At 46.2% G+C, this 24,151-nt stretch overlaps 1 protein-coding gene across 1 annotated transcript in view; it reads left to right on the forward strand.

Moving 5' to 3' along the window:
* Positions 1-24,151, forward strand: part of IGF1R (insulin like growth factor 1 receptor) — a 296,679-nt gene that overhangs the window by 38,425 nt on the left and 234,103 nt on the right. The window contains exon 2 of the mRNA XM_004431906.3: positions 14,896-15,441. Within this exon, the coding sequence (XP_004431963.1) occupies positions 14,896-15,441 (546 nt within the window). The remainder of the gene's footprint in view (positions 1-14,895; positions 15,442-24,151) is intronic.

Here is a 24,151-nt window from a genome sequence, read left to right on the forward strand (position 1 = left end):
GCGTGGCTGCTGTCCAGCAGGCCCGGCCTCCAGCTGCGGAAGGTGGAGAACACTGCGAACTCGGCCCGCGCTCCCCTGGGGCCCGCTGCTTCCGCAGTGCGTGCGCTGACAACAGAGGCCTGCCTTGTCGGAGTGCCACGGAGCTGGGCTGCTCCACCTCCCAGGGGTTTGTTTCTTCCCTGATGGAATGGTCATCTGTTTTCTGTTTCCCTGCTGTCTAGGGTAGAATTCTTAAAGGCTGCACCAATGTTATCCTAAAGAGGGGAAATGGGAGAAGCTTTTGATTATCTCAAAGTGCCTAGGGTGGGGCTGCCCAGCAGCACCTGTCTCATTTCTGGTTACCATTTGGAAATGTGTCTGTTTTCTAGTACCAAGGAGCATTTGAATTTATCCTGCTGCACTTAATTGCCACGCTTTTATGTATCCAGGGTTCTTTTTAGCATAATTCTTCTTGTCTACACAGTGTACTGTGCTGCTGACTTTGAAGCAAATTAACACAGTATGTGCTGGGATGTAAGGGTGCAGGGAAACTGAACTGGAGGGTTATCAGAGGGGTGACTCCACTGCACCATTGGTTCACGGGCACCGCTTCGGTGCCCGGCTGTTTAATCCTCTATGACAGTCCATCAAGTGGGCGTGCCTATCACCCCTTCACTGATGAGAATGAGCCTTGGGCAGGCTCCAGGACCCTGGTTGTACTGCCATCTGGCTTTGTGAATATCTGCCACCTTCCTGGAGGGAGTAGTGGTGGCAGCCTGGCTTTCCCCCCTTCCCTTGGGACCTCAGCCTGCAGTACTCCCCCAGCCCCAGCATCCCTGAGCCTACTCAGTTGGAGGGCCTGGGTGAGAGGGGATGCAGATGCTGGAGGCTGCATTTGGCTCCTCACATCTCACTAAGTGGTTTGCTTTAAAGGCAAGAGTTGCTCATGTTTGTCAAAGTTCTCCATATACTTGAGGATGGTATTGTGCTTAACCTGAGCTTGTAAAGAAAAAAAATGTGAGCCTCTCAGCTCTGTGAAAGAACATATAGATTTTTTGGTTGGGTGGTAACTCTTCTTAACATTAATGCATCTTGGTGTGATCTGAATTTCAGCATCAAATAAAAAATATGTGTGCTAAGGTTGAGGGGGCCAACTTCTCTGTGACTTGCAGAGCAAAGTTTGGCCCGTTTCTAAACTGTTATAAAGAGCTATATGTGGAAGGAAAACTATTTGAGAGTTGAGATAAAAGTGGGTATGTGATTTCATAGAAACACAGGGAGAGTGATGAGCAGTGGTTGCCTGATGAGGTTGAAATCCTGTGTTCCAAATTTATGAGCTCCACCTCTGTCCTCCAAGGAAAACACTGAATGTCTGGAAAGAGATCTTTACATTGTGAGAAAGAGATCTCACAATGTAATTGTGTGAGATTGTGTTTTCTGTCTTTATTTTTTTCCCCATGGTTTGTGAACAAAAATGAGAATTTGACGTTCTGCAGTGGAATTAACTTGTGGCAACAGTATGTGCTTTTCAATGGAATATAAGGTCTGAAACAGTAGCAATACCCCCACCCCAAGTCAGTGTCTCATCCCTTTACATGTGGGTAGAGACATCACTAAGGCTCTTTCCAGGCTTCCTTTGTTTTCTTTCTGTGAGGGGTCAGGGCATTGGGGTTGTCAGAGGTGTCTCCCCTCGGAGCCTCTAAAAAGGCACCCATGGTAGTCAGCTGGCTCTCGGGCTGTGTGGTGTGTGGGTGAGCCCCTCTTCCAGTCCTATGCACCTGGCTGTAGCATCTTTGCCAGCCTTGCAGTATCTCTCAAGAGGAGTTTTCTCTTCTCCAGAATCGTGTGAGGCAATCAAGATTTAAGCCCCAGCTCTGCTCCTAATAACCGGTGATCCCTGGTGGGTCATTCGGTCATTGTTGAGCTTCAGTTTCCTCAACTGTAAACAGGGCAAATAACACCTCCAAAGGGTTATCAGCAGTAAATGAAATCAGGCTCATAAAATCTCTGTAATGTGCAGCTCCACAGAAATCTTTGTTATCTGTCTAGGCAGCCCAGTCTGATTTCGAATAAATCCTACTGTGTGTTCTCTAGGGAACCCAAATCCTTCACTGTGTTGTGGTCTGAGTCCTGTGTTCGCCACCCCCAACAGGGTCACAGAGGTCCCTGTGGACCCTCGCATGCTTGATTTCTGCAGCCATTTCCCATGAGATGGATTTCAGGTCCCCAGTCCTTCCTGGCTGTCACTTGGATGTTCTCCCATTTACTCTCTTCTCTTTTAAAGTGTGGAGACAGAAACCCAGTTTTGGGAGCCTCTCCTGTGGCCCTTTACTAAGTCTTTCTTAGTGCTTAGAACTTAGTCTAAGACAGCCTGATTTTTTTTTTGTTTTTGGCAGCCACAACGCCCCATCATCACATACAGAAATTATATCCAATTAAATCTCCTAAGTCTTTTTCACACCTCCTACATTTGTGCATTTCTTTTTTTGCACCCAAGCGTCCAAATAACATTATTTCCTCTCTATTGCAATTCCAATCTGTTGATCTTTTTAGCTCTTGACTTTGCCATCCAGTGTATTTGCCATGTCTCCTGGAAACTTGTCATCTTTGAATTAGATAAACATTTTATCTGTGCCATCGTTCAAGTAATTGATAAAAATGTTGAAACATACAGGACTCAGAGCCCAGGGGCCTTTCACTAGAGACCTTCCTTGGGACCTTCATTAATGAGCACATTGGAGGGTGAACTGCACATTTACCAAGCTATTTAAATGTAGTTCACATTGCTTCACCTCGTCAACAAGATATGATGAGATTTTAACAAGGGACTGTAGACAAAGTCTAGTGTCTCCACAATCTACCAATTTGAAAAATCCTTATGCCAAGAAGAAAAACATCCAAAAATCTCAAGTCATTGTGGTTTATGATGGTTTATGGTTTATGACCCATGGCTTCACTTTGCAGCAGCATTTCTTTTTCTATTTCTGCCTTTGGATGATAATGCTGCTCGAGTGCAATGAGGAAGTATTACTGCTGGGTGGCTGTGTGTTGGGCTGTTATCTGGAGCAGAGCAGGATCGAGCTGCTTGGGAGAAAGGTGTTTAGATGATCCTTTTGGGGAGTGAAGGCCCGGGAGGGCATTGATTTTGGACATCCTCTTCTGGCAGGATGCCGGGAGTGGCTTCCATGGGGCTGCCGTCTCGAGTCCCATGGCGTGGATGGAGAAATCTCAAATGCACAAGGTACCTGGACTTGGCAAAAAAAAAAATCACAGCATGCCCAGTGAAGGAGTCAGGGGTACGATCGGCCTCCAGATGCTCAGATAAGCACTAAGTGGAAAAAATACCCCTCCTTTGGGGGAGAGGTGAATGTGGAGGTGTTAGAGCAGAATGATAAATGCAGAGGTGGTAGAAGATAGAAAGGCCTTTGCAAGAGTGGGAGTGATGACATAAGGGAAGGCAGGCACTTGGGGGAATAGGCTGGAGTGTTCCCACCCTTTTCTTGCTTTCTTCCACCATGTTTTACAAGGCGGGAGCTGGGTGGAGGTACAGTTGTGTCTGGCTGTAAGAAACAATCCATAAACACCCAAAGTTAGAAAATCGATGAAATGGGTGAGAATTCTGCCCTTGAATTGTGTCAGATGGTGAGGTTCAGCCACAGTCTAGTTCGCAGAGGTGGTGGGTTGCGTGTGGGATTTTAGCTTCTGCCCACTCCAGATACAGAAGTGTGCAGACCCCCACTTGTCCAGCCACTTACACCTGCCTCGTGTGCTCAGAGCCTATTTCCCTGGGAGTCTGTGCAGGACCCTTGCTGAGGGCCCCCTGCTTGTGCCCCGAGGTCTCTGGCTGTGCTGGGTGCAGGCCCACAGCTGTGCCTGGCCCGATGGCATTTCTAAATCTGTGGCAGAGCTGTGCCTGAACCTCCTTCCCTCCTGCTGGGCTCTCCTTGGTGCTCAGTGGAGGACAGGCTGCCTGGCCTGTCCCTAGCTGTCCATTTACACTTACGTGACCCACATGAGGGGCAGGATAAAATGCAGCTCAAGTTTTTCCCTATACTTTTCAGAAAAAAATTGTGGTAAAATATGCATGACATAAAATTTACCATCTTAACAATGTTTAAGTTTACAGTCACGTTAAGTACATTCACACTGTTGTATAACCCATATCTAGAATTCTTTTCATCTTGAAAAGCGTAAACTCTATACCCATTGAACAACTCCCCATTGTTCCCCAACCCCCACCTCTTACCCCACAACCGCCCTTCTGCTTTCTGTCTCTATGAATCTGACTACTCTAGGACCTCATGTTAGTGGAATCATACAGAATTTGCCTTTTCGTGTCTGGCTTATTTCACTTAGCATAATGTCCTCAAGGTTCATTTGTGTTATAGCAAGTGTGAGAATTTCCTTGCTTTGTTTTTTTTCCCCCTCCCCAAAGCCCCAGTACATAGTTGTGTATTCTGGTTATAAGTCCTTCTAGTTCTTCTGTGTGAGCCGCCGCCACAGCACGGCTACTGACAGATGAGTGGTGTGGTTCCGTGACCAGGAACTGAACCCCGGGCCATGGAAGCAGTGAGAGCGCTGAACTTGAACTACTAGGCCATCAGGGCTGGCTCAAGAATTTCCTTGCTTTTTAATTAAGGCTGACTAATATTCCATTGTATGGATATACCAGATTTTACTTATCCATTCATCTGTTGTTGGACGCTTGGGTTGCCTCTACCTTTTGGCTGTTGAGAATAATGCTGCTGTGGACATGGGTGTACAATGCCCTCTACTTTTGTTTGGCTGCTGACCACTGCCAGAATGACCATTCCCAAACTCCATATTTTTGTGATGTTCACCCCAGATCCCTCGGTGGTCATGCCTTTCCCTTGCTTTGTGAGTGCTGAGGCTCTGCATGCAGCTGGGGTTTTCCCTTGGCTTTTTTAATGCCTTCTGTTCCAGGCCTCCATTTGCCCTTCTCTGGCATTGCCTCGTCCTGCTGTCCCTTGGACCTCTCTGTCACCTTTCTTCTCCACTGCTTAAAGTCCTGTTCTCTTGGGACCCAGCTCCATGTGGTCTCTGCTGACATCAGCAGCCTACTGGCTGAGCACACCTCTTTCTTGGAGCTCCTGCTGTATGTAGCTTTCGGTTAGTGCTTGCTGGTCGTGGGGTTACTCCCTCTTTGGGCATCTGAGATCGGTGTCCTGTCCTGTTTTATGTAATGGTTCTCTGTAGTAGGTACGAGTTGATTCATTTGGTATCCAGCAGGGGCATTATCTTTGAGTGTGTATCAAGCCTGTGGTGCTGACTCGGTGTTAGGGTCGCTGCAGGTGAGTCTGGGGGTCTGCCCTGGGGGACATGGGGTGGGATGACTTCGGGGCCCATCAGGACTGGCTGCTCCATGAAGGCAGTGTGTTGTTTTTGTTCACTCCTGATTTCCTAGGACCTGGAAAGTGTGTATTAGCACATGATCAATGTTTTATAGTAAGTATTTGTTGGAAGAATGAATAAATTTAGTCCCAAACCCACATCTGAATCATGAGGAAATTGAGGCACAGAGCAATGAAGTGACCGACCTCAGGCCAAGTGGTGGGTGGTTAGTGATGGGACCAAGAGTTACCTGGTCCCTGAGGACTAGCCCAGTGGCCCTCCCCTCTAGCAAAGCCTCCAGATCAGATAAAATCCTAGGCAGTTCAAGGAGCTGATCTTGAACACAACATCCATGAAGAATCGCCGATTTCTATACCGATTATCAGCTTGTTTAGGTAACTGGCTAATTGAAAGAGTACAAGTTGCTTAAGGAAACTGGAGCATTGTAGCGCAAAGTAAAATACTTCTGAAATGAGGATGGGAACTCTGCCTGGAATGATATAATGTGTTCCGCAAAACGAAGCCAGTGAGATAGGATGGGTGCCACAGGGCCAACTTTTATTTGGAGGGTTAGCCTGGTTCTGAGCAGAAAATCCAAAATCATGAGAGAAGGGAAAAGAAAGCGGAAGGATAACATGGTTTCCAGGTCAGGCTGCAGCATGTCTGCCCCATCTTGGCTTCACCCCGCACCTACCCCGGTGCCTGGGGCCCCCCAGTGCCATCCGCTGGCTGCACAGATTCGCCCTTTGGAGGTTCAGCACACTGTCTGTCCTGCACTGTGGCATGCCTGGGTGGTGGTGAGGAAGCTGCCTCCCCTGGGAAGGCCTGGCAGTGAGGCTCCCACAGGGCCTGGGGTTGGGAGGGGGTGTCTAGTGAGTGACAGTGGGTAGGTATAGGCAAGGGAATCTAGTTCCCATATGCTGCTTCATCAAAAAGGCAACCAGCTATCGGAACTGGGAATAATTAGAAAGGATTCAGGGCTCTTAGAAGGGTGCTTGTAGAATATAGAAACTTAGAATATTGGACTTCGAATATTTTAAGATCAGAAAGGAATTTGGAGTAACTGTCAGAGTAGGTAAAATTGTTTTTGTGAAGGCCCAGGAAAATAGTTGTTGCTCCTCCGTTGAAGCAAATATAGCTTGATTCTGCACCAATCTGTCTGGCTCCAGATGCTTTATGTGATGGGGACACTGGGGCTTGTGTTCCCTCCAGTCTTTGAATTAATTCCCGGTAAAGTTTCCATTTCTTCATTGGCAAGCAGGATGTAAACATCTTGCTGGGCTTTGTAAGTTCTTTGCCATGTTATAGCACTCTATTTTAATACTCTGAGCCTTCAGGACTACATGTTATGTGGCATGGGGTTTTTAGATTGTTTATATGTATGATAGAGGTGACTCTCTTGTGGGGCAGTGAAGAACAATTTGCACATTACAATTACACTTAATTTTTAATTTTTGTCCCCAAAGTCACCTGTGTAATGCAATCCCTTTCATTCTTATGATTGCCTTTAGTTATCGAATGCGTCAGGTGGCCGGGACTGCTGTCTGTGTAAAATATGAATATACATATACAATGTAAACACATTCTCATTGACACATGAAGATAAGAGACTTAACATGAATTGCGTCTGTTTACACTTACACAGAAAATTCTGCTATAACAAATTCTGGAATATCGGTAGTGTTTGTTATCACAACATTGTCTTTTTTCCCCCATCTCTGGTTTTTTCGGTTAGTTTCAGTCTACTGAGAAGGAGTGGGCGGAAAGAAACCCCCAGCACCCCTTCCCTGAGCACATGGAGGGAGTGTGGGACCGCAGAGAAGGGGCTGCAGATTCAGCAGCCACGCGTGGACCGTGGGGTACGAGGAACACACCATCACCACCCTGTCTTCCTTCTGCTTCTCTGTGCTTCATGCATTGTTTCTATGGTTTGCTTGGGAATTTTCTGGTAAAATGAAGATCAAATTAAGAAATATAGGTGCACAGGCTTTACCTGTGCCACATGCAAATGTGGGTGGATCGGGAGGGAAGTGACAGGTGAGAGGGGTTAAAGGGTTATTTTCTAGGGCAGTGGTTCTCACAGGGTGGTGCGCAGACCAGCAGGATCAGCATCACCTGGGCACTTAGAAATGCAAATTACCGGCCCCCACACTCTGCATTTTCACAAGCCGTCCAGGTAGTTCAGATGCCTGCTCAGGAATTTGAAGACTCGCCTACCTGCAAAAAGCATTTGTCTCAGCCTGCTTTCTGGCATCTGCCCTGCTGTTGCTCTGTTTCCTGCCATACAGGCTGTACCCCGGTCCCCTGCACTGCCAGGAGCCCCCTTCAGGTGTGGCCCCTCCCTCTGCCTGGGGCACCCTACCCCTCGCCTTCCCTGGCAAGACCCTGCTCATCTTTCAGACGTTCCTCAGGGATCCCCTCCTCTGAGAAGGCTTCCTGACCTCCCTAGAGGAGTTGTAGGTCCCCTTCTTTGTGGTCCCTGTTCATTGGGCTGTTAAAACTTTGATCTAATTTGCCACTGGCTCGAGAGGTGATTGCTTTGTCTCCTTGTGCAAAATTCAGTTATACATGAATCCTCTCCTCATGTGTTAAATCAGTGTGACTTGCACAGCGGGATAGGCTCTAGAGAGTTCATAGTACTAAGTTATTGGTTCCAAAGAATTCATTTTAAGAAAAGTGAAGAACTCTTATAGTGGCTGAGACAAAAAGGTTTTGTTATGTTGGGTTTTACCACCAGAACCAAAGATGACAGCTGGTTCACTGCTGTGTTTTACCTTCATTATTTGCCTGGAGACCTGTAGTAAAAAGATGCTAATATGCTTCCTGATGTCTTTTATTTCCAACTATAAGCTAAGACTGTCCCATATTTTCAAAGAAGAGTTGATCAAAGTTGAAAACATTTTAATTAGATAACTACCGCTGATACTCTTTAATGGAATTGGTATCAGAAGGATAATTAACGATTTTGCTCATTTTCTCCCTTTGTTGTATGTTAGTCATATTTAGTTTGGGGCGACAAAATGGATGCATGTTTTTATTAATGTTTAATTTATGTAGTAACATGGCCTAAAGCTTATTACTGTGGACAGGAACGCAGAAGCACATATCTGATCCTTTTGACAGCTTCTATAGGTATCAACAGCTCATTTTGCAGATAAAGAAAATGAGGCTGAGAGATGGGATGTGCCCCCTGAGGGCAGAAGCTGGTAAACGGCACTCTGGGACTCCGACCCGAGTCAGCCCATTTTTCATTTTCTAGGACCCAAGACTGTGTTTAATGTAGAGCATATAATAAAGCTGTAATTGAATTTCTTCTATAGCTCTTCCAAATACTTAGATACACAGCTTTTGGGGGTTTTCTCAGCCAAATGCTTTTCATTAGCCCTTCTCATATTAGCAGTTCTTAGGCATTTATTTTCCAAATATGTATGGTTTGTTTATGTCATTCACTTAAGTCCCAAGAACACAAATTCTGCCTTTTGATGTTTTAAAAATACCTAGGAATTTTGGGGAAACAGTATTCCTCTCAACTGAAAGACTTTATTTAAAATGGTATCTTTGGGGAAGTGAATTCTACCCCCTAGGCCCTCACCTGCCCACTTGCCTGTCTCCCCTGAGGTGGCCTGGCTTGGGTATCAGGCCACCGCTGCCCCTCTATCTCCTCCCTCCCCTGTGCCCTCTGCTCCCTGCACTGGAGGTCCTCCATGTATTTTAGTTCTGTTGTCCCTGTTTACTGGCTTCAAACCTGCTGCCTAGGCCGACTGTCCCTACTTTCCAGCTGTGTTCTTTCCCTCTGCTTCCTCCTTGCTTTCATTTTATCCATAAGCTTTGATTATTCTTTAGGACCAGCCTGAGATCTCACATTCCTAAAGTTTTCGATGTCTGTTTGGATATCTGTTGCTTCGAAAAGGGAGAAACAGTGTTTTGCAATTTCCTTTTACTCATCAATGAGTAGTAGCAAGGGCGTGGCTTTCCTTCACGCTGTGTGGACTATTTACTCCCTCAATGCTTGTGTTATTTTACAGCACAAATGAAGCATGCTATATTCCCTTTCCTGTTTGTGGCTTGTGCCTTTTGAACACTGTGCTATCATTCCTGGTCCAGCTGGGTTTTCATTTTTCTGTTCCTATCACAAAACACCCCCAAAGACCGACAGTGTCACTCAGGAATCCAAAACAGCTGGTGGCTGGGTCCTGCCTCACACGTTGTGGCTTGGGTTTGTCCTCTCTTTTGGAATAAGTGGGTAGTTTCTTCCTACTTTTTTTCTTTTCCTCTATAAATGGGGAAAATGTGCCCAGTATGGAGGCTGCTCTTTCATATGAAGGGCGTGTTCGTTCTGGCTCTGTAGCGTGGCTTCTGTTAACTGAGTGGTCTACACTGGCCGTGGAGGGGAGCCAGGAGGCAGATTGAAGCTGATTCTTCCCTGGTGTCTGTGTTTTGATTGAGATATAAAAGTTCATCAAACTTCGGTTATGAGTCTTCATGTTCTTTCACTAGGTACTGAGTTTTCTGGTCTATTAGAAATGGAAGCAAATAAATTGATTCCTAACACTTTATAATATGATCAGATGTATGTTGAATGTAGTAATAGAATGCATTCAAGTACTCCTCTATAAAAACTTCTGTTTTATTACTTAAGAGCAAACTATACTTAATTTGTAATGGCATAGAAGGGATAAGAATTTTTCGGCTGGGCATAGGCAAAAAATAAAATAGTACAAAAGAAAAAAAAAGGTTTTCACATTGAGTCATTGGCCTGAAGTTGGGTGATATTTCTTGATTTTGAGAATATTCTCGTGGCAAATATCTTGCTCTCTCCATTGCACCTCAGGCTGACTTAAGAGTAGAAACCAAGGTCCTAGGCTCACCTTGGCCCCCAGTCAGGCAATACATGTTTACTGGAGCTGCTGTGAGCCTGGATGTTTAGGTGTGGGGAACCTGGCAGAAAACACAGTGCAGCCACTGTCCTCCAGACACAGGCCTTCAGTAGGGGTCATAGACAGTGATCACTCAGATAAACACATCTTTTCTGGTACGACACTTTTCAGACGCGAAAAGTTCTATGGAAACGGTGAAACAGAAAAATGAGGGGAGGGAGGGAGTTGGAGCAAAGCTCTGAGGAGGTGACATTTGAATGGAGACCCGAATGATGAGAATGAGGCAACCATGTGACGGGGGAAGCATTCCAGACAGTAGGGGATGAGGAGGGAAGGCGTGTGATGGCCACCGTGTGCTCAACAAGAACATATAGAAGATGAGGTAGAAGTAGACAGGAATGAGCTCCTGTAGAGTCTCATGGGCCCAGTGCTGGGTCGAGAATGGCCTGGGGGGCAGAGGATGGATCATGGGGAGGGTGTCACTGTAGTCCAGGCTGGAGATGACGATGGCTCAGATCAGAGTTAGAGCAGTGGAGACAGACAGATGTGCTGAAATCCATTCATTCTACACGTGTGGTAATGATGTGTGTCCCACGCACCAAGTACTGTTTGAGGCAGTGGGGAATGTAATTGTGGACTAAATAGAAAATAATTCTCTATCCTCCTGGAGCTGACATTGTGGTGCAAGTGACCAGAGTGAGAGAGGGTGAGAAGAAAGGCCAGAGCTAGGTCTTGAAGCAGGGAGAGAATGAATCGGGGGGGAGAGGAACAAGGAGCTGAAGAAAATTGTGGGAAGAGCACCCAGATTCCCATAGGCTTGGGAGCGGGAGCCAAGAGGACTTTTTTTTTCAGCTTTACTGAGATATTATTAGACATTAACATATGTAAGTTTAAGGTATACAGTGTGATGATTAGATACATGTATACATTATAAAATGATTACCACAATGAGGTTCACATAATTATGCTCATCCCCTCACATAATTATGATTTGTTTATGTGTGTATGGTGATAACATTTAAGATCTACTGTCTTAACAACTTTCAAGTATATAATACAATATTGTTAATTATAGTCACCAAGCTGTGCATTAGATCCCCAGATCATATTCATCTTAAAGCTAAGAGTTTGTACCCTTTGACCAGCATCTCTGCATTTCCCCCACCCCCAGCCCCTAGCAACCACCATTCTACTCTATGTCTATGAGTTTGGCATTTTTAGGTTCCACATATAAGTGAGAACATACAGTATTTGTCTTTCTCTGTCTGACATTTCAATTAGCGTAATGCCCAAGAGGACTTGTTACTGCACTGGATATGTGTGGTGTGAGGGACAGAGGAATCAGGAATGACTCTTTAATTTTTGACATGAGCAATTCAGAGAATGGGAGTGTCATTAAGCAAGATATGGAAGCTTGGTTGGCAGATTTTGGGGTGGGGGGAAGAAGTGAGTTATTAGACACCTAAGTGGAGAGGTGGAGTAGGCAGATGAATATACAACTCCAGAGCTCAGAGGACTCTGGGCCAATGACATGCACTTGAGAATCACCCAGCGTGTGGGTGGCACAGGAAGCCAGTTGTCCATGTGAGATGACAGAGGGAGAGGGAGAGGCTGAGGACAGAGGCCAGCATTTGGAGGTCAGGCAAAAGAGGAACAGTGGTCAGTGGCCGTGTGGAATCAGAGAAGCCTAGAGAAGGAGACAACGTCCAATGACTCTAAAAGCATCAAGTAAAATGAGGACAGGGAACTGTCATTGGCTTTGATAATGTCGTTGGGGGCTTTGCTGAGAGCTCTTCGATATCATAATTGGGGCAGAATCTTAGTTGGAGTGGGCTGAAGGTAACCAGTTGGTGACGATGCTGACAGCTGGGACTATCCAAAAACTGCATCAAGTTTTGCTATGAAGAGGCCGGTGTCTTGCATCTGTGACCTGATATGAATGACTTGACTTCCCCAAATCTATTTCCTCACCTTCAAAGTGGTGATGATATTACATAGTGTGAGGTGGTGTTGAGAGCATCACATGAGATGAAAGAAAATGATGCATCCATAGCTTCTAGCACAGCTTCTGTCTGGTGTGTGTGTTTTCTCAGAGTGCTGGTTTCTCCCATTCCCTTTTCTGTCTTAGGGGCCTCATTTTCTCATCAGTAAAAGGAGGGAATTGGGGCCAGCCTGGTGGTGTAGCGGTTAAGTTCACACACTCCACTTCGGCGGCCTGGGTTCAGATCCCAGGCACGCACCGATACACCGCTTGTTAAGCCATGCTGTGGCAGCAACCCATATAAAGTGGAGGAAGATGGGCATGGATGTTAGCCCAGGGCCAGTCTTCCTCAGCAAAAAGAGGAAGATTGGCAACAGATGTTAGCTCAGGGCTGATCTTCTTCACAAAAAAAAAAAGAGAGAATTGGACCAAATGAAGTTTCAAGTTCTAGGTTCTCAAGCTTTGCCTGCTTCTCAGCCCTTGGGGCCCCTGCTTCCCTCTCCCCCCACTGTCTCTGTCCAGTTCCTGGCTATGGCTATAAGCCCCATTGGACTTCTCTTCCCTTTCTCTTGTCTACTCCACTTGGATTCTGTCTTGCACTTGACCATCAGATTAAGCCTCCAAAAAAGGTCTCGTTTGGGCTTCTCTCCCACTCAAGAGTGGTGAGAGGGGCCTCATTCCTGAGATGAAAGTTCTCATCCCCACCTCTGATCCTTTATGACCTGGGCTCTACCAAACTCCTTTCCTCTCCTCTGCATCCCTGACCATCAGATTTGCTGTCCCTTGAATATATCTTGTTTTGCCTTTTCTCTGGCCTCTGGAATGTTATACCCAGTTTTAAATTCCTCCCATCCTTCAGGAGCTAGCACGTGTACAGAGCTTCCCTCAGCTCTGCAATAGAAAGGACTTACTCTCTGAAGGAGGCTCCGAGGCTGCCCCGTCTCTCCTGCTTAGCTCAGTTCACATGTACAGTGGACTTGCAGTGTGCACACCGCTGACCGCCTCCTCTCTCGTATGACAGTTGTTTATGACAGGTCTTAGCTTCTGGCCTTCACCATGAGCCTTCACATAGGGCGGGGCACTGTTTCTTTGACTCTCCTACAGTGTCATACATGTTGGGTGCTTCACAAATCAGTGAATTACATCAATCAGAAAACTGCACTGTCTGAGAAGATTTAATGGAAGGTTTGGGGATTGTTAAATCCTAAGAAATGATGTTAACCAAGAGTTTTTTGTGTGTGTGTGTGTCTAGAATTTTGAAAATAAAGTTTCCGGTATTGAGGCTATTTTATCAAAAGCCTTTAAAATCTGCAAATGCCTTGGCCCAGCAATTCTACTTCTAGGGATTTATCCTAAGAAAATGGTCTTGAATATCTGCCAAGAATGTTCATTGGAGTGTTGTTTATGACATGAAAAACTCGAGATAACCTAAATATCCAACACTAGGGGATTGGTTTAAAAAAATAAAAGAACTGGAGTCGGCCGGGTGGCGTAGTGGTTAAGTTCACGTGCTCCACTTCGGTGGCCCCGGGTTCACAGGTTTGGATCCTGGGTGCAGACCAACACACTGCTTGTCAAGCCATGCTGTGGCAGTGTCCCATATAAAGTAGAGGAGGACGGGCATGGATGTTAGCCCAGAGCAATCTTCCTCAGCAAAAAGAGGAGGATTGGCAATGGTTGTTAGCTCAGGGCTAATCTTCCTCACCAAAAAACAAAACAAAAATAAAAACTCATGGTGCATATTCATACCCTAGAATTACTATCTCTTTCTTAAAATGATGATGTAGAAAGATATTTATTGGCTTGGTAAAATGTTCATATTAAGTGAAGGAAGTATGTTTGAAAACATTGTATTATTGTCTGATTTCTTTACCTTAAATTATTTCTAGAGAAAGGGTAATTGGCATAGGTAGTGTTAACAGTGATTATCTTTGGATGTTGAGATCATTGATGATTTTTACTCTCTTTTTGCCATCTATTACCTATACTTTCTACAGGAAGCATGCTTTCTTGATTAATGAAGCACTTTATTAAAGTTGGAATTATATAACCTCTTGTATTCATATAAATCACATGTTCTGATCTTCCTGTTAGATTACCCTTTATATCTACACTCATGCAGTGTTGGGGAGAACACAAGGCCACCGGGCCTACGTCAGGTGATAACAGGAAACAGGAGGAGTGTGCTTTTGTGGGTCCCTCCTTTCCGAGTCACAGTGACTGTTCTCTAGTGTAGACTTTACTGCTTGGTGTCCTAGAGGCTGGAGGCAGTAGTAAGTTGTTATGTGGCCGTCGAGCTGTTGGTTCAGGTGTTGGGCACTGGCGCTCTGCGGAAGGGATGGGGAGTGTGCAGCCTGGCAGCTGTGGAGGCAGGCCGGCCTGGGTTGCACCCTTGACTCTTGCATGTGCTGCTGTGGTTTGCACGTTAGTAGGGTGGGGACAGTATCTTCCACAGTTGGGCAAGCGTGTTGCAGAGCGTCTGGCCCAGAGTAGGCACTTCACGAATGACAGCTGACCGTTAGCTACCTGGATGGTCAACCTGTGGCCCACACCTGAGGTTAGTCTGCAGTGAAGAACTGAGTCTTATTTCTTTAGTAACGATATAGGTTTCCTGAAAACTGATTATATGGTGGGTTGGAAACTAGTTTTAAAAATGATTTCTTTTTAACTCAGAATGTCCCGCCTTGCCCTCTTGTCTCCCTTTAGTTTGTGGGCCGGGCATCGACATCCGCAACGACTATCAGCAGCTGAAGCGCCTGGAGAACTGCACAGTGATCGAGGGCTACCTCCACATCCTGCTCATCTCCAAAGCAGAGGACTACCGCAGCTACCGCTTCCCCAAGCTCACGGTCATCACCGAATACTTGCTGCTGTTCCGCGTGGCCGGCCTCGAGAGCCTCGGCGACCTCTTCCCGAACCTCACGGTCATCCGCGGCTGGAAACTCTTCTACAACTACGCCCTGGTCATCTTTGAGATGACCAATCTCAAAGATATTGGGCTTTACAACCTGAGGAACATTACTCGGGGGGCCATCAGGATTGAGAAAAATGCCGACCTCTGTTACCTCTCCACAGTGGACTGGTCCCTGATCCTGGATGCAGTGTCCAATAACTACATCGTGGGGAACAAGCCCCCGAAAGAATGCGGGGACCTGTGTCCAGGGACAATGGAGGAGAAGCCATTGTGCGAGAAGACCACCATCAACAATGAGTACAACTATCGCTGCTGGACTACCAATCGCTGCCAGAAAAGTAAGAATGATGCTGACCATGGCTTTCCTTCTGCTTCTCTCTCTTCACTCCTTCTCTCCCTTGCCCTCCCTCCTCTTCTGGATGCAGGGGTCCATTGGGCGGGGGCGGTTATATTGCATTTAGGAGGTGGCTCGCCTGCCATGTGGAAGTGGGGGTCTCGGTTGGCTTTCTTTTGCATCTGGGAACTCATGGAATGCAGGACTGTGGCATGGCTGGAGGCCATCGTGGCTGCTGTCAGGACCATTCAGTTCACATACTAGAAATAATCCACCACTACCACACTTGTGGGCTAGAAGCTTGCTGACCTTCAGCTTTGAATTTCTGATGAGGAAGGTGACCTGGTGTGCTTGGAAGTGTGTAAGCCCTGGCAGCTGGGGGCTGCTTATGTATCAACTCTTTCATCCTTTGCGTGAAAGGATATTTTTTGTTGTAGCAGTTCTTCCTTAGCATGAATACGCTTGGAATATGGTTGAATAAAGGAAAAGTAAAGAGCTAATTTATCTCCTGTGCAAGTGGTGACCTCTACCCCATCCTTGGTCCTTAATGATGATGTTATGATGCTCAGGTGTCCTGGTTTATGATGGAGCACCTAGCCAAGGTGGGAGAGCGCTGGACCAGTTTCCAAGGCTCTGCTTGGAGGTAGCTGTGTAGCAGGGTTCATTTGTATACCCAGGCTTCCTTTTTTTTCTAGCTCTTTCCTGAAGAGTTGTGCAAATCTTATGAAATCACTTAGGGAGAGAACTTTGATATCTGTTCACTGCTCTTGGGAGTCAGACGGTGGTATTTTGAAGCTTCTCGTTTATTTATCTGCGATATACTTATTTTCCCGTGAGTATAACCAAACTCTGGCCTTATTGTGATCAATTCCTTGAGAGCCAGGTTGTTTGGTATTAAAATGTGACTCTGGGCCTTTGCCTTACTGCTTTCAGCAATGTTTAGGTGTATTGGCCAGGAAGGCTCCCCTCACTGGTTGGAAGTCAGTGTGGTGGCTATAAATAGCTTTTAATGGTTGGCCCAGTGAAAGGCCCAAGGAGCCCATGTACTCTAGCTGGTCATGAAGAGCCAAGAAATCCCAAATTGGTAGGCTTGCCTAAACCGTAAAGTGTGTAAAATAAACAAATCAAAGGCCAGACCCCACAGGTAGCCGTTGTTTCAGTTCCCCTCCAGCCAGGGCTGAAGTAGGAAAAGGATGCCTTCTTTGACCCAGCACACACTTGCGCACTCTGTTTCGTTTCCTCAGTGTGTACGTGGGCATTTGGTTAGAAGAGGAAGGGGTCCCATTGGCTGCGGCCAGGACCTTGAAGAGCTGAGAATGCCATCAGGCCATTTGAAGAATCCCTGTTGACTAGGGTTGGAGGAAGATGCTGTGCTAAAGTCACATTTGTGATGGATGACAGCTGTGCCCTATCATTAGTTTACCCACTGGTTTGAGAAAACAACAAAATATATTTTTAAGTAGTCTTGGCATTTTAAAATTTTATTTTAAAAGAAAAAGGCGTCATCAAGGGAGGCATCACAGTGTAGTGGAAGGACATTGGATGTAATATGAGTGGCCTGGGTGACCTTGGACCAGCCAGCCCTTCTGGGCAGTAGTTGGGCATCTTTAGATTATTCCTTAGGGCCGTCCCCCATTATTCCTTAGTGGTGGTCAAACGTGTGCAAAAATGTTTTGAAAACTCGTAAGCTCTGTACAAAAGCGAGGTGCTATTTAAGAAGTCATTAGGTGGGCACTGGTTCTGTGATTCAGTCAATATTTACTTTGGTCTCACCGTGCGTTTTCGGCTGTTTCTGACCAGCTGCTTGTTGAAGAAGCCTGGAGCAGGGGCATGGTCTGAGTGCTGGGTCCAAGTTTAGTAGCTGTGACTGGAAATGAGCAAGTAATTTAAATTGCCTGACCCTCAGTTTGTTCATCTGTAAAATGGGATAGATCCTGTCTTCCTCACAGGTCTGTTGGAAGATTAAAAGGAGAAAGAAGACAAGCACCCTGAAAAAGGAACAGGGGTTAGCAGTTGGGCCCTGGTGCTGGTACAGCTGATGATGACAGGCCTGTTGGCTGGACACCGCTTCCCAAGGCCACACCCTGTGGCCTTCTCCTTTGCCCGTTGTCTCAGTCCTGCTGATGTTTTCCTGTGATTTCATAATGGAGTATTTATTTAAAATTAATAACAGCATTTGGGCAAACTGTCTTTCCTTCACCTTGTCCTGAAAACTCAAGCATAGACAGGTTTCTTGGAAATTTTCTAGTTGAATTAAATTCTTTCTCTTGGCATAAATTCCCTTCAGACCTGCACTGTCCAGTATGATAGCCTCTAGCCACATGTGGCTTATTGAGTACTTGAACTGTGGCCAGTCCAAATTGAGACTTGCTCTCAGTGTAAAATAAAATACACACTGGATTCCAAAGACGTAGTATGGAAAAAAAAAAAAAGATATCTCCTTAATACTTTGTGTATTGATTACATGTTGAAATGATAATATTTTGGACATATTAGATTAATTAAAATGTTACTAAAATTAATTTCACCTGTTTCTTTTTACTTTTTAGTGTGGCTACTAGAAAATATGAAATTACAGATGTGGCTCACAGTTTGTTTTTATTGGAAATGGCTGCTTTAGAGCGTTCCTTCTAAGACCACGGGTTCCTCCCCAGCTCACCTCTCTGGCTGAGCCCCGCAGTGCTGTGATATTCCTACATGTCTCCAGCCAGAACGCTTAGGAATCATTCAAGGAGCCAGGTGAAGGGCATGGAGTCTGGACAGAATGTCTACCTTGAGGTCAACATCAACATTAAAATAGCCATTTAAAAAGATTAAGCGTAGAAGAATCCCATTCAGTTATTCTTCACAGGGCTGGCTACAGAAGTAGCGAGAACATCTGGAGAGAGACGTCAAGGGTGTGTGTGAAATTTTTGACATAAAGGAGAAACACTCAATTATGTAGTGCTGATATGCAGTTTTTCCTTGACGCTCTGCTTTAAACTGCCTCTTTCGTGTCGTGACTGCGGTGGCAGGCAGCTTCGTAGACAGCCCCATTAAGGAAATTACTACTGGATGGGTTCTCTGCACACTTCTGTATTTCTCTGTTGTCTTGCGATATGAGGGGTGGTTTTATGCAGGCTTGAGTTATTCCTAAAAAAGTGATTGACCCTCAAAATAATTGTGTATGGCTTTTTCCTTTCAGTAAAAATATAATTGGTGCCCCCAGACATTTGGCACTATTGATTCCTCCTCCCTTGCCTTCTGCCACCACTTCTGATTCTCCTCCCACCTCTACTGCTGTTTCTTTTTCGGCTCCTTTTCCTTGGTCCAGTCTTGAATAGCTGGTGGTCACCAGAGTTCCATCTTAGGCTCTCTTTTTGCCGTCCTTGTTCCCCCAGAATATCTCATCCACTGGTGCTTCAGCAGCCTCTCATCTGCATCTGGCTTCCAAAGATCATCTCCAGCCTAGACCTCTTTGTGAGCTCAAGACCCACGTATCTGTTCATATCAGATGACCATGGGCGTGTCAGCGTCTGATGGTCTTTCCTGTCTCCTCACTTCTGGCCTCTTGTTTTCCTGTATTCCCTCTCTGCGTGGGCAGCATTCTTGTTCTCCTAGCTCCCATGTCAGAAACTTGGGTATCTCTCGGGCACTTCCTCCATTTGGACACCAAGCCCTTCCTATCCAAAATGTTTCTCTAATCTGCCTTGCTCTGCTCTCCCCTCTGCCCATTCAGCAACTTGGCCTCTCTCCAGCCCCTCTGCTTCTCCACCCTGGCCCAGTGAACTTCCTGATGCACGCTCTGACCGATAGGCTCTCCTCTCTGAGATCCTGTGTGTGAGCCTGTGAAACCCCATGAAACCGGGCAATGCACCCAACAAGCTGCCTCCTTGCCTTCTGCCTGCAGCGTCCTTGGTCTGCGATGGTGCTCTTTCATGCCGACTGGCTGGCCGCCACTCACAGGCAGACTCCTTGCCCGTTGGTGGAGAACTTCAGGACTTTGCAGACTCCAGTGGGCCTTTCCCGCAGCACCTGGCTGTGGCACTTTTTGCACTGCTGAGTAAATTCCGGGTGTGTCCTCCAGCTCTTGGAGAGCATGGCTGTCACCCCGGGGGTGAGCATGGCACCTGCTTTGTGAAAGATTTATTGTCAGGAAGACATGTTTTCCCCCTTGAGCAGAGAGCAGTGTGTAATAACAGTCCTCAGCTAGCCAAAAGGATCCAGGATTATGAAAGGCGGATGTTTCCTGTGTAGGTTTCACGGTCGTTGCTACCCAGGAGCACTGTCACCAAAGCTGTCTCCAGCTCTTAGCTGGCAGGGAAGATCAACCCGGAGTGGTAGCTCTTTTCTCTCCTGCCCCTGTCAGAATGATTCAAGGCCAAAGATGATGGAGAAGTATGGAAATCATCTTAAAAGTCGAAGCTTGGCCTGTGGCACTATTCACTACTTTGTATGGCAGTGATTTGCTGAAGGCCAACCATGTACAGGGAAGGAACCAAGATGAATCCTCAGAGGACCTGTGGTTCTCTTGCCCTCCTGGGAGTTTGCTGACCTGGTGCCTGGTGAATTTGCTGACCTGCCTCCTGGTGCTGTAGCTTTCTGGTACCTGATTTCAGATATAGCCTACCCCCTTCCCCCTAAAAGTTCCAAAATCTTAAGCTGAACTTTAGTCTCTGAATACTTTTTAACCTGTCAGGATGAACAGCTTGTGGTCTACTCAGATTGCTGTATTGCCCATAAGAAGGCCTGGTTTTTGCCAGGAAATCTGTGAAGGCGGCGAGCCTGGCCGTGTTGGAAGCTGGCTTCGCTGGTGGTGCAGCCTTATTTCAATTAAAAGGGCATTGATTGGGAACAGCGGTCCTGGAGTTTGTTGCATTTCCTACTGCCTTCAAAATGAGAAAGCAGGAAAGTAGCAGATTGGAGCCTTCCAGGGAGAAGGCGGTAAATGGTTCCCTTTATTGACAAAAGGAAAACATTTTATTGATGGTCTCACTGATGGGATCAGGGACTTAAGATGAAGGCAGGTGGTGTAAAAAAGACAATGCTGTATATTTTTTCCCCTACAGGTTCTTGTGTTCTTTTTTTGTCAGATGCCCCTCACAAGGGCAGTATGGGTGTGTGGAGTGGAATGGCTCCCTTTCCTCATTTTCTTATGGATTAGTATGCCTGGCCCACCAGATGAAAGGGAGAGACTTGTTTAAGTGTTTGTAAATCACCTGCTGGATTGGAGTGAGGTGAGGGGGCACAGTGTCTTTGCCTTGTGACCCCACATGTGTGATGGGCGTTATTTCATCTTAACAGGATAGAGACCTGCATCTTCAGGTGGGGTGGAGAGAGGCTTGTGGCTCCTGGAGGAGGGCCTTGCGACCCCACACGTGTGATGGGCGTTATTTCATCTTAACAGGATAGAGACCTGCATCTTCAGGTGGGGTGGAGAGAGGCTTGTGGCTCCTGGAGGAGGAGGCGGTCGGTCAGTCGAGCGGGCTCTGGCTTTGTGTTGTCAGTAGGAGCTTGTCTCTCTTCCCCTGGAAGGCCCCTGCTCTGGTCAGCTGCTCCCAGTGTGGGGGTGATCTTTATTTAGACGGGGGTCACATGCCCCTGGGCCTCGTTTCTCTGCCTTTTATAGTCAAGCATGGAGATCACATTCTGTTCTCCCTGACTGTCGACCCTTGTTACCAAGATGGTGAAGCAGTTTGTGTCCATGTTTCTCTGGGGCACCTCTTAGCCAGCCCCATCTCTTAGTTCATGTGCCTTATTCCAGAGAGGCTTTGTTCTTGGCTAATTGTCACCTAATTAAGGTGTCACTCTCCTGAGTTCCCTTCAGAAGTTTGTTTTTTAATGGGGATCTCATCTTAGAGACGGAAAAGCTTTCAGAATGGCTCTCTTAGGGTGATTATTGGATATTTGGAAAGTATCTGGAGTCCCTTCAAATCTCATCAGTTGAGCCTACTTGTGAGATTGTTCTGGTTTCTTTCTACTTCTAAAAAGCCTCTTTCTTTTGTTGAGTTAATATTTCTATCTTGCTTTTCTTGTGTGTATGCCGGTGTGACATTCTCAACTAGAGTGGGGATGACGTAGAACGTGTGGGCCCGTGGCTAATCTTGTCCTGGATTGCATTGCTCAACTCAAGTGCATAGGGTGGCTCAGAAGTTAGGTTTGGCTTACGGTGGAGCTGGAAGCCATGACTTGGAAACACGCCTCCTTCTGGCATATGGTCTGACTCAAGGACTCAGGCTATATGAGGCGGGGTCTCTGAGCACCATCCTAGGATGGAATGCCCTCCCTGACTTGGAGGCAATGAGAGACATCCAAGGTGTTCCAGGAAGGCTGGTGGGCAGGAGATGCAATCTTTCAGTCTGTGAACACAGGATATTAAACAGGCATCTGTTGATCACGTGATAACTTGGGAATCTGGGTTTAAGAAATGTAGAGATCTTTTACATGGAAGAAGGAACCCCACGTGGAAATCCAAAATCTAGACCATTCTGGGTTCTATTCTGTATCTGGTACTGGCTAACATATATGACTTTGAGCTGGACATTGTATTGAGAGCTGGGGTTTCGTCTAGTTCCAAATGGCCTTGCTTCTCAGTCTTTGGAGAAGTAGCTCACCACAGAACCCTAGTAACCGCGTGAACTGCACTTTTTGGGGGTAGGCAGAGGAGCAGAGCAGTCTCAGGGCTTGGGGGAGACAGTTGTCATCTCAGGTTAAGGAATGATGTAGCTTTTGGGGCCAGAGTCATAGGCAGTGAAGAGTGACCGTCCGGATAAGATTGTGCTCCTATAGGATCAGCTTGGCCACTGTTTGCAGTTCTCAGGGTGTGGTGGGGCTGGCCAGGATCTCACTCCAGATATTCCCAGGACATCCAACCCTGACAATATTGTGGAGTCCATGAGGGCAGCAGCTGCCATCACGTGCCTGCCACCTTCTGTTTGAATGGTTTTCAGGCATATATAGGTGGTCCTGTACCTGGAAGCTGTGGTTTTCCCCTATGGACCATCATGGCATATTAACATTGAGATTTACAAGAATGTATAATTTTGTACAAAATGGGATGAATTTTTTTTTTTTATAAACTACATTCTAGTATGAACAAGTGGTGTCATATGGCAAAGGTTTAGGAATAGTCAGTGAATTGAGAGGATTCTGTCTATTAGCCTCATGTGTTCCCCAGTGCTGGGACAAGGCTGCCAGGCTTCATCTTCCATCTGTGAGACAGGGATGAGCAGGGACAGAACCAGACGGACTGCTCAGCACATAGTAGGTTCTGGGAAATGGTAGCAGCTGTTAGTCTTTTTAAAAATTAAACTAAGAGCTGCATTCTGAGATCATCTAAAATTCTGAGCATTAAGCTGGGTTGACTGTGTATGTTTACTGCCGTGTCTTAAATGGTCTTTCTCTGTTGCTTTTCCTAAATTGCAAAAATTCAATTATCATAAATAACATGGCATAGTGTAGGAGTGGTTTTTACTAATTTAATCCAAATCATTCAAATTCTTGTGTCTGTCCAGATAAGCCATATCTTTAAAGAACATTCAGTGAGGTACATATGTCTATATCAGGATCTCTATAGTTACATATAAACTCTATTTATTTGATTATCAAACCGTATGAATTTATTCTGCTTGCAAGCATGGTGGTGGGAAGAATTTTAAAAATATCAACAAGATTCTTGTTTCGTACTGACATTAAATATTATCTTTTTTAAATGCGTTTTTTTTTGTGGAGAGCAGTGAAGTGGTTACAGGGTGGGCACAATTTTGGTAAAAATAACAAGGATGTACAATTTTATTTGTGACAACTGCAGGTCTCCCATGGTAAAGGTAGCCAACCATTTGCTCCAAGATGGAGCGTGTGCCTGTTTATTCTCTTCTTCGGGTGATACTAGCTGTGTGTGTGTGTGTCTGTGTGTGTGTGCACACATGCGCACACACATACCTCTTTATTCTCCCACCCATCCTCTTCTCCTGTTGTGCTGTTTTGTTTTGTTTTATTTTTCTCCTCTCACTCCCAATGCAGGAAACAAACACTGGCTCTCTGTGTCCTCCCTTAGATCTTCCTTCCTTTCAAGGGGATCAGGTGGGTGGGAAAATGTTGTTCAGGAATGTCAGGCCCTCTCCCGGAAGCCCGGCTTCTGTTTCATCTCATTATTGAACAGAGGTCGCTTTTTGTTTCTTTCCCTCAGTCACAAGCACCCAGTCCTCTCTCCTTTCTTCGTGCCATTTTTCACGGAATCCACGTGGGATGGTAACAGAGGCAGCATGTTTGGGGACTCGGTGTTGCCTGATACTTATAGCCTCGTGTAGAAAAGCTGTGCAGACTGACCCGGTGTGTAGCTGCCTGTCATTTGTTTTCACAAGTCCTCATGAAGGGACTTGGATGAAGTTGGTGAGGTTGCAGTTGCTGGAGCCCATGTATACAGGCCCGTGGCTATGGAGCTTGGTTGCCCTGCGTGTGGGACCGACGCTGCCCGGCCCCCAGGCCTTGAGCTGTCTGTGCCCAGGGACCTCTGGGGAGGAGGGCCCAGCTGCGATGTGCATACATCTGCCCTTGGCAGCAGATCTGTGAACTGAGGCTGCCATTCTGGATTTCCGGATAGATGCAAAGTGCTTGGATGGTTTTTAGCAGCTGCTGAGACCAGATCCTTGGGCTTAGTAGTAAAAAGGGACAAAAAAAGTAAAAGAAGGTTGAGAAGCAAATAGCCTACAATACAATAAAAGGCAAGATGAGGG

The sequence above is a fragment of the Ceratotherium simum genome, chromosome 3 (genome assembly GCF_057802395.1).
Source record: "Ceratotherium simum simum isolate JZ-2026a chromosome 3, ASM5780239v1, whole genome shotgun sequence".
In the NCBI taxonomy this organism is placed as follows: domain Eukaryota; kingdom Metazoa; phylum Chordata; class Mammalia; order Perissodactyla; family Rhinocerotidae; genus Ceratotherium; species Ceratotherium simum.